This window comes from Primulina huaijiensis, chromosome 2, assembly GCF_012295235.1.
Source record: "Primulina huaijiensis isolate GDHJ02 chromosome 2, ASM1229523v2, whole genome shotgun sequence".
Taxonomy (NCBI): Eukaryota; Viridiplantae; Streptophyta; class Magnoliopsida; order Lamiales; family Gesneriaceae; genus Primulina; species Primulina huaijiensis.
This window is the reverse complement of record NC_133307.1, coordinates 25,845,625-25,856,376: the sequence shown is the minus strand read 5'-3', so window position 1 is coordinate 25,856,376 and position 10,752 is coordinate 25,845,625. Positions and strand designations below refer to the sequence as shown.

At 35.3% G+C, this 10,752-nt stretch overlaps 1 protein-coding gene across 2 annotated transcripts in view; it reads left to right on the top strand.

The window, feature by feature from the left end:
* The first annotated feature begins 4,220 nt into the window (after window positions 1–4,220).
* Window positions 4,221–10,752, top strand: part of LOC140971019 (uncharacterized) — an 8,312-nt gene continuing 1,780 nt past the window's right edge. The window contains exons 1-2 of one of the 2 annotated variants that reach the window (XM_073433061.1): window positions 4,221–4,636; window positions 5,220–7,460. In XM_073433061.1, the coding sequence (XP_073289162.1) occupies window positions 6,378–7,460 (1,083 nt within the window). In that variant the 5' untranslated portion in view covers window positions 4,221–4,636; window positions 5,220–6,377. Of the gene's footprint in view, window positions 4,637–5,219; window positions 7,461–10,752 lie in introns of those variants that run through there. The other variant, XM_073433062.1, reaches the window with a different exon arrangement.

Sequence of the window (10,752 nt, the reverse complement as noted above, 5' to 3'; positions counted from 1 at the left end):
TTCAATAGAGATTACGTGGATACATGTGTGTACGATGAGCAAACGAGTCATAAAAAATGTATCTGGATAGTGAGGAAAGATGGGTTTTATTTGATGGTTGAAGGTGCACCTCCTCACGACAAGAAGAAAATATACACTTGGTTATAATATTAATAATCATGTAATTGATGACAGAATATGATGTAATGCCATCTTATCTTAATAAATAAAATAATAATATCTCAAATTTAATTACTGATGCAAAATTGCGGGGTAATACCCAACTTAACATCAATGTTTTAGGCCATTTCTAATTCAATCTTCTTTCTTTTTAGAGGTTTATTTAAAATAGCTTGAATTCTCATTTTCTTTACGATTTTATTTTTTTATTTACTTTTTTCGTCTCAAATATTTTTTAAAGCACATCATATTAACGTATGTTAAATTAAAACTTTTACTTTTTGACTAGAATGTCGCACTTCTCATAGTTCAACCATTCAGTCATAATCGATGATTCATGTCATAGATTATTTCAATAGCACCTAACACGCCTTTATTTCGTTTAATACCTCAAGACGTAAAGTAACAATTTAATTTGTAAATAGTTTTGACAAGAGATGGGCTAAATGCCAAGTACTTTTATTCATACATCTAAATATGAGAAGATGAGTCAACTTGTTTAGGTACCTTGAAACACAATACGCATAAAGTGAAATATTACTAATTTTATTCTGAAGAAAATTGAAGTTATTTTTATGCATGTTGAATTATCAGATCTTTTAACTGTATTTTTATTCACGAGGTATGACTTGTTTTGTTTGATAATTTCTCTACTGCTTTGCCGGTTTGTGAGTATATTTAAATCGTTTGACTTGTTTTGGGTATATGAATCTTTCGTTTCGAGCCAATGGAGCAAAGGTTTTAAATTTTTATGGGAATCTTTTACTTTTTTTTGGTCCCGAGGAAAAAATGTTTTGTGTGGTTTTTCACCACTCGGACTTTTATCTGTAAGATGATTTCGACCAGATCTTGGTCGAAAATCATTCATGATTTCTGGTTATTTCTAATTTAAGTATTCTGGACAGATCTCTTCTGACCATACTTCAATGTCAGTCATATTGTAGAATTTTCGGAAAGTCTACTTGCTCCCTGACAATTTGCTACTCCACATAAAATTTATTTTCTTTTCTTATTTTCAAATATATCTTCTGCAAATAATATAGTTTTTCATGTCATTGTATTTAACTGGAAATATTTGTTAACTAAATTTTGTTAAAATTTTAATGGAAACTTAACAGTGTCTATCTCTGTGTAACACACTTATAATCTCAGTCTTTTCTGGTGGAGATATCATCTTCAGTAAGTGAATCTACAAGGGAAGTTTCATTTACTGGAGAATCTTTGATGAATTTCTAGACATTTATGANTTTTGTTAAAATTTTAATGGAAACTTAACAGTGTCTATCTCTGTGTAACACACTTATAATCTCAGTCTTTTCTGGTGGAGATATCATCTTCAGTAAGTGAATCTACAAGGGAAGTTTCATTTACTGGAGAATCTTTGATGAATTTCTAGACATTTATATATGGTCTACTGAAATGATGAAATGGAAAGCCTCGCGAGCCTTTCCCAGCTAGTTCTGGTGGTGTACTAAAGAATTATAGCTCCGGGAATACGTTTATTAATATTTCTTAATCTTTGTAGTTCTTTGGTAATGCAGTCAAATGACATCATTTTGTCAATTTTTCTTTAAGAAAACATGCTCTCGTAGCCAAAGTATTTGAATTTACAGTGTGTATTTCCTTATTAGCATTTCTCTCTAGAGACTTGACATTTTGGGGAAGAAAAGTTGCATTGATATACTTTGTTCGACTCCTGAATTCCATTTATATTTAGTGAATAACATAATGTATTCATCCGCTAAACAGATGTCATCCAATTCAATGTTAAACAGATCTTGAGTATATTTATTCTTCTTCTATGTATATTGTTTATTAAAATAGTCAACCCCTACGAATTACGCTTTAAATAGGGTAACAATTATTTTGGCTATCTAGCTAAGAGATTCTTCGATTAAAATTGATTATTTGATCTCTGACGAAGTCATGCTCCAAGCAATTTTAACTGATCTCGTAAGACTTTTTTGTAAAATTTTAATTAATCATTCTTTGCTGAAATCAAGTGTTTCTGCTATGGTTCTCAGAACCGATGTCCAATCATTTATGAGGTTTTCTTTGCTTTTTAAGTTCGGTACATCAAGCTTAGTCATAACCTTGTAAGTAAATATTGGTTTTAAAAGACTAATTTTAGAACGTTCAAAAGAAAAAAATAAATCAAGATTTTGTTAAACATTAAGCATCAAATTGAGTTTTTGTCCTAAATTGCTCTTAGTAATTAAATACATAATTATTTATCGTCTTTTGGATTTCTCTAATATTTTCCGAGATTTTTTTAGGAACCGGGACTATTTATATATATCTAATATTTTGAATGGAATTCGTGACTATTTATATGAATATAGCATTTTGAATCATATTTTATCTTAGTAATATAATTTTTATCAAGTTGCTCATGAGATCTTACCTTGATTAAATTTCTTTGTTTTAAATATTTCAAAATATTGGAATAAAACATGAGAATAAATAATATCAAACATATATTCGGATTCATAATTTGATAAATATCTCAAATTCAGCAACATAAGTTAATAACTAGTGCATTGACGCATGCAACACAATATTTTGTATAAATCATTTGGTTTATATTTAAATGATGATAGAATATAATTATAAGAAATAGCGAGGGACTACACTGCAATTTTGATATATAAATTAAAAAATTAAATTAAAAATGATAAAAATAAAAAAAGACCCAAGTAAGAGTTGAACCTACAACTTGATGCATAAAAAACAAAAACTCTATCCAATGAACTACATATAGTTTGCATTAAAGTTTTAGCACTTTTTTAATATATTTAATTATTAAAACAGACAATAACACCAAAAATTAGTTACTATTATTTCGAGAACCTACAACTTGATGCATAAAAAACAAAAACTCTATCCAATGAACTACAACGTGACTATTTATATGAATATAGCATTTTGAATCATGTTTTATCTTAGTAATATAATTTGTATCTAGTTGCTCATGAGATCTTACCTTGGTTAGATTTCTTTGTTTTAAATATTTCAAAATATTTGAATAAAACATGAGAATAAATAATATCAAACGTATATTCGGATCCATAATTTGATAAATATCTCAAATTCAGCAACATAAGTTAATAACTAGTGCATCGACGCATGCAACACAATATTTTGTATAATTCATTTGGATTATATTCAAATGAAGATCAAAATATAATTATAAGAAATAGCGAGGGAGTACACTACAATTTTGATATATAAATTAAAAAATTAAATTAAAAAAGATAAAAATAAAAAAAAACACAAGTAAGAGTTGAACTTACAACTTGATGCATAAAAAACAAACTTTATCCAATGAACTTGTAATGACCCGATTTAATTATATGTTATTTGACGATAATTAAGATTAATTATTTTAAATTTAGGAATTTAAAATAATTAAGTCAAATAATTAAATCGTGTGTTGAAATATGTATTAGAAAATATCGGTTTATCGACGATATTAAAATACGTATTTAAAATTTATAGTACACGAGAGTTGAAATAAAATAGACCGGGTCAAATTTCGAACCCCGAAAAGATAAAAGATAAACACACATATAATATTAATATATATATATATATATTATAATACACTCTCTCTCACACACTACACCTATTCACACACACGAATCCACTCTCCTCGCCCGCAACTTCTGTCAAAACATTTCACCATTTTCGCCACTTTGACCGTCGATTATGGCCGCATCGGTGATCGAAAAATTCAAATAAATATACGGTTGGAAAGCTCTCGACGTAAGCTTTCTGTTGATACTACGTTTGATAGGAAAAATCGAGATTCCCGAAAACCCATCGGAAACCCGCCGCCCCTTTCTCCGCTGAATCGTCACCGTACGTCGCCGGAGTTCGGAAATTGATTGAGGGTTTTTGTTCCTTATCTCATAAGCTTTCTTTTGATACCACTTTTGCAAATTTTCGAGAACGACACGTCGGCTCTGATTTTGTGCGTGAATTCCGGTCATCTTATCCGGCGAGTTCACCGCCTGTTGCCGGTCAGTGTCGGTTTAGGCTCGAGTTTAGCCACTCTTATTGGACGTACAAGCTATATTGGTGCGGATTGTTGTGTATGTGAATTTGATTAAATTTCGACTCAAATATTGTATCATTATTAATTAATTATTGGGTGATTATTGTAGGTTCCGGACTTGTGCGAGTTGGAGGTATAATCTGGTGAACCTAGAATTTATCGCAGTCGCTTACATATTGGTTTAGCGTCCTTCAAAGCTAAAAAGAATATTTTGCGACGATAACATAGAAATGATTGATTTTAGGCATTTTAATCGAATATTGGAATTTTAGGAATTTAAAATGTCTAAATAGTTGAATTTAAATGGTTGTGGAATTTTATATGATAATAAGACCATTTAAATTAATATTCAGGTGATTTGTCTGAGTTGTCATTTCCAGGACTTTCTTGAGGATTTAAGTTACTGGTAAATTAGTCGAGGTACGTAGAGATCAGTTATTTTCACGATGTCTGACAGAGGCATCTGACGATCCTTTGTATGATTTATGTGCTATTTGTTGATTTATGTGATATTATATGCTGACTCGCATATTATCAGTTGGTAATTGATGTGCAAAATAAAATAAAATATTTCTTTTGTTCACACACATTTTATTTTAGTTAGACATATCAGTACCACTGAACATATCATATTGAGCCTATCTGTTATTGAGATCCAGTTATATTTCGGTTGAGATCCGTTATATATATGATATGATATGGTGTTCTGGAGATGTTTGGCTACCTTGATTCGGTCCGGCTTAGGTAGATGTTGGCTTCGAGGCTGGGCCATATCCCAGGCACGGTCCGCTGAGTCGTGGACCAGCTCGAGCATATATGTATGATTGTTGATATCGATCATTTGACTCCTGATATCCTGATATATTGCACCTATACATGCATTGCATTCATGCATGACATCATTGCATTTCTATGTCATATATCGTGGTTTCTTGATGTCTCGTACTGGGGTTTCTGACCCCCGAGAGGGGGCTGTCGTGTCTTTTGTGTGTGGACATGACAGGTGATACAGGTGGTTCGACCTCAGGTGCTCGAGAGGAAGCCTCAGGAAGTAACAGAGCTCCTTGAGAGTGGGTTCAGTTGTATTTAGGTACTGCGCGGTGTTGCTGTCTCCCAGATACTATATGTATATATTTGGAGGATTGTATTATAGTATTATCGAGCCTTGTCGGCTCTATGATATTTTGGGTTTGTATATGTCATGATTGTGTCTGGCTGACACATGTTTATGATGTTGTGTTTATTGAGGGCATATGTTGTGTATTTTGAGTATTTGATTTTCTGGTATGTCCTATTTATGCGAAGGTCATGCCGAAATTTATATAGGCCCAAACGCAAATTTTTAACTCACTTTTCCGCTGTTTACTGATTAATCATGATTGCATGTTAATAAATCGTTATTAGGATAACGGGCCATCACAGTTGGTATCAGAGCGTAGACTGGGATACGCTCGTACTAGAGTTAGTACACTCGAGTTTAGGCACAAGAGATTTGTGCGCATGTGTTTGCTTATTTGAAATTACTTGCTCTTGCCTGGTGTGAATTACATGTTAGTATCTTAGGGATATGACATGTAGAATATACATTGGAGTTCTATTTCGGTGCTTTAGATTATATTGATGTTATTGAATATTTTGGGAATTTAACTTTAAATTCTGAAGAATGGCTACTAGAGGAAATAAAGGGAAAGGAAAAGAAGTGGCTCAAGAGTCTGGGGCACAAAATATCGGAGGAAATGACAGAGTTCCTCGAGGTAGACGCGGGCGTCCTGCTGCAGAGGTAGCCGCTAGAGCTGATGCAGAGGTAGAACAGTTGGTGCACAGAGTTGATGAAATGGAATTGGCTGTAGCTCGATTTCAGAATATGCATCCTGCGAAATTCTTTGGGAATGAAGGCAGTGATCGAGCAGAAGGATGGCTAAAGCACATGGAATTCCTGTTCAACACAGTACATTATGATTTTGATAGAAGGTTGACTATGGCAGTTCTCCAACTACGGGATCGTGCACAGCGTTGGTGGGAGGCTACTACCAATGTACTGCAACAAACAGGTAGTCAGATCACTTGAGAGGTGTTTCGTGCTAAATTTCTCCAAGAATATGCTCCACCATCCTACTACTCAGCCAGAGAATCAGAATTTCATCGACTAGTGCAGGGCAATATGTCTGTTGAAGAATATGCTCGACAACTTTCTGCTCTTCTCACTTATGTACCACATGTGGCTGTCAGTGAAAAAGGAAAAATTTCAAAATTTTTGGAAGGACTGGACTTTCAAATACATGCTATGGTTATGGCTGGGTCGCCTACAACTTATGCCGAAGCTGTGGACAAGGCGATTGGAATTGAGGCCGGGTTGAGACGAGGAAAACAACCACAGGCTCCACAAATGCCTAGTAGTGGTTCATATTTTTCAGCAGGTACACCGTCTTTTCCATCTCAACAGTCATACCAACAGCAAAAACAAAAACAATTTAGACCGAAGGGCAAACAATTTAAAAAGAAATATCAGTCCAGTTCCTCTAGTTCGAGCAGTTCACAAAGTGCGACAGGTGGACAGTACCCCGTGATTTACTGTGATCGATGTGGAGGAAGACATCCTACTGCACAGTGTAGTGGAGTACAGGGTTCATGTCATACTTGTGGTCAGTCAGGGCATTATGCCAGAGTTTGTCCGAACCGTGCACAGAGACAGATGCAGCCACAGCAGTTGCCTTATGCCAGAGGTAGTATTCCAGGTGGCTCATCTCAGCGACCATTTGCTCCTGCACCGTCCTATCAGCAGTCTAGTTACCCACAGGTCAGGGGTAATGTGCCACAATCTTTTCAGGGTCTCCAACAAGCCCGAGTATATGCTTTGACCGAGGATCAGGCTAGAGAGGCTCCAGGCGGGGTGATCGCAGGTACTTGCCTTATTTACGATCATATTGCACGAGTTATATTTGATACTGGGGTATCTCATTCATTCATTGCATCTGATTATGTTGATGAATATGAACTTTGGACTACACCATTTCATGAAACTATATCTGTGTCTACGCCAGCTGGTCGATTTATTTCATCTGGGCAAATTGTATTAGATTGTGTGTTGCATTTCGATGATAGCATTATGATCACAAACTTGATTGTATTACCGATGCATGATTTTGATTGTATCATTGGTATGGACACACTGTCTAGTTATCGAGCCACTGTAGATTGTTTTCATGGTGTAGTACGATTTAGGCCATACTATGGTAACAAATGAAATTTTTATGGTCGAGGATCACATGCTAAGATACCGTTAGTCTCAGCGATGGAAATGTTTAGATTATTATCTTTAGGAAATGAGGGATATATGATTTATGCTGTGGATGCTACAAAGAAAGAACCGAAATTATCTGATATCCCAGTAGCGAAAGAATTCCCCGATGTCTTTCCTGAAGAAATACCAGGCTTTCCACCGCAGAGAGAAATTGATTTTAGTATCGACTTGATACCGGGTACTGCGCCGATCTCTAGAGCGCCGTACAGAATGGCTCCTGCAGAACTGAAAGAATTGAAAGAGCAGTTACAGGATTTACTCGAAAAAGGTTATATACGCCCTAGTATGTCACCCTGGGGAGCACCTGTACTGTTCGTAAAGAAGAAAGATGGTTCCATGAGAATGTGCATTGATTATAGGCAGATCAATCGAGTCACTGTTAAAAATAAATATCCTCTGCCTAGAATTGATGACTTGTTTGATCAGCTTCAAGGAAATTCTGTTTATTCGAAGATTGATCTTCGATCAGGATACCATCAACTTCGGGTTAGAGAAGAAGATGTTCCTAAAACGGCTTTTAGAACTAGATATGGGCATTATGAATTTCTAGTAATGCCGTTTGGTTTAACAAATTCACCAGCAGTGTTTATGGATCTGATGAATAGAGTATTCAGAAATTTTCTGGATAAGTTTGTTATTGTCTTTATTGACGATATACTGGTGTATTCAAAATCAAAGCGGGAACATAAGGAGCATTTACGCTTGGTTCTTCAAACACTTCGAGATTCTCAATTGTATGCTAAGTTGTCAAAGTGTGAATTTTGGATGGATAGTGTAATATTTTTGGGTCACGTGATATCAGCCCAAGGAATATCTGTAGATCCAAGTAAAGTTGAAGCAGTCTTGAATTGGGCTAGACCAACCAATATACAAGAGATTCAAAGTTTTATGGGATTGGCCGGCTATTACAGACGATTCATTGAAGGATTTTCTCAGATTGCTCGACCTATTACCCAACTGACCAAGAAAGATGCAAGATTTATTTGGTCAGATGAATGTGAAAAGAGTTTTCTTACATTGAAAGAGAAGTTGACAACAACACCAGTGTTGGCATTGCCATCTGGATCAGGTGGATTTGTGGTTTGTACTGATGCATCATCAAGAGGTTTGGGATGTGTTTTAATGCAACGTGGAAAAGTTATTGCATATGCCTCAAGACAATTGAAAACACATGAATCCCGATATCCAGTTCATGATCTTGAACTAGCAGCCATTGTTTTTGCTTTAAAAGTTTGGCGACATTATTTATATGGTGAACAGTTTATTATCTACTCAGATCATAAGAGTTTGAAATATATGTTTACTCAATCAGAACTGAATATGAGGCAGAGAAGATGGTTAGATTTACTGAAAGATTTTGACTGTGAAATACAGTATCGACCAGGAAAAATGAATCAAGTGGCAGATGCATTAAGCCGGAAGTATCAAGATGTTATGATAGCATCTATCCATGTCTGGCAGAATTATGATGATTTATGTACAACTGGTTGGAAATTTCAGCCGAAACGCAATCATTTTATTGTTTCTGCTTTACAATTTGAGCCGAAGATTATTTCAAAGATCAAGAAAGCTCAAAAGAATGATCCACAGGTTCAGAAATCGAAAGACTTGGTTTTGTCTGGTAACCCAGATAAATACAATATCTCATCAGATGGTTGTTTACGCATGAATAACAGGTTAGTGGTACCAAATGTCACATGATTGAGAGAAACATTGCTTCAAGAGGCGCATTGTAGCCGTCATAGTGTTCATCCTGGTACTCATAGAATGTACCACATACTGAAACCATATTTTTGGTGGGATGCCATGAAGAGAGATATTTCAGAATTTGTAGCGAAATGTTTGACATGCCAGCAGGTTAAAGCCGAGAGAATGAAACCTGGAGGTATGTTACAGAGTTTAGAAATACCGCAATGGAACTGGGATCATATTGCAATGGACTTCGTGACTCACTTGCCCAGATCAAACACAGGTTGTGATGCAATCTGGGTGATAGTCGATAGATTGTCCAAATCAACACACTTTATTCTATACGATCGTACTTATGCTTATAATAAAATGGCACGATTATATGTGGATAATGTTATTCGATTGCATGGAGTTCCTATATCTATTGTATCTGACCGAGATCCTAGATTTGCTTCCAAGTTTTGGAGTAGTCTTCAGAATGCTTTGGGTACTAAGTTGGCAATGAGTACAGCTTATCATCCACAAACAGATGGTCAGACAGAGAGGACTATACAAACTTTGGAGGATATGTTACGATCAGTGGTCATGGATTTTGGTGGAAACTGGCAAGAATCTTTGCCATTGGTTGAATTCTCCTACAATAATAGTTTTCAAACAACTATTGGGATGGCACCATTCGAAGCTTTGTATGGTAGAAGGTGTCGATCACCCGTATGTTGGAATGAGATTGGAGAAAAACCATTGGTACAACCAGAGTTTGTTGAAGAAATGAATGAAAAGATTAATTTGATTAGAAAAAAGATGAAAGCATCTCAGGATCGTCAAGCTAGCTACGCAAATAAAAGACGTAGGCCTTTAGAATTTCAGGTTGGCGATCAAGTTTTCTTGAAAGTGTCACCGTTTCGCGGCACGATGAGATTTGGGCGAAAAGGGAAGTTAGCTCCACGTTATATTGGACCGTATACTATTGTTGAGAGGATCGGTTTATTGGCTTATAGATTGGACTTGCCGCATAGTTTGTCTGCTATACATGATGTGTTTCATGTATCTATGCTGCGGAAGTATGAGCCGGATCCATCTCATGTTCTGAGACCCGAGGATGTGGAGTTGGACAGTTCTCTTAGCTATGTTGAGTATCCTATACAAATTCTTAATCGAAAAGATAAGCAACTTCGAAATAAGACGATTCCACTAGTTATGGTACAGTGGAGTAGACATGGGACTGAAGAGGCTATATGGGAGTTGGAGGCTAAAATGCGACAAGAATGGCCTCACTTGTTTGAAACTGTCACAAATTATTCCATGTACTCTGACTTTCCTATGTACTATCAGTGGTAGTTGTGTGACTAGTTTGTATATAAGATGTGTTGTGTGTTTCGATTTCGAGGACGAAATCTTTTGTTAGAGAGGGAGAAATGTAATGACCCGATTTAATTATATGTTATTTGACGATAATTAAGATTAATTATTTTAAATTGAGGAATTTAAAATAATTAAGTCAAATAATTAAATCGTGTGTTGAAATATGTATTAGAAAATATCGGTT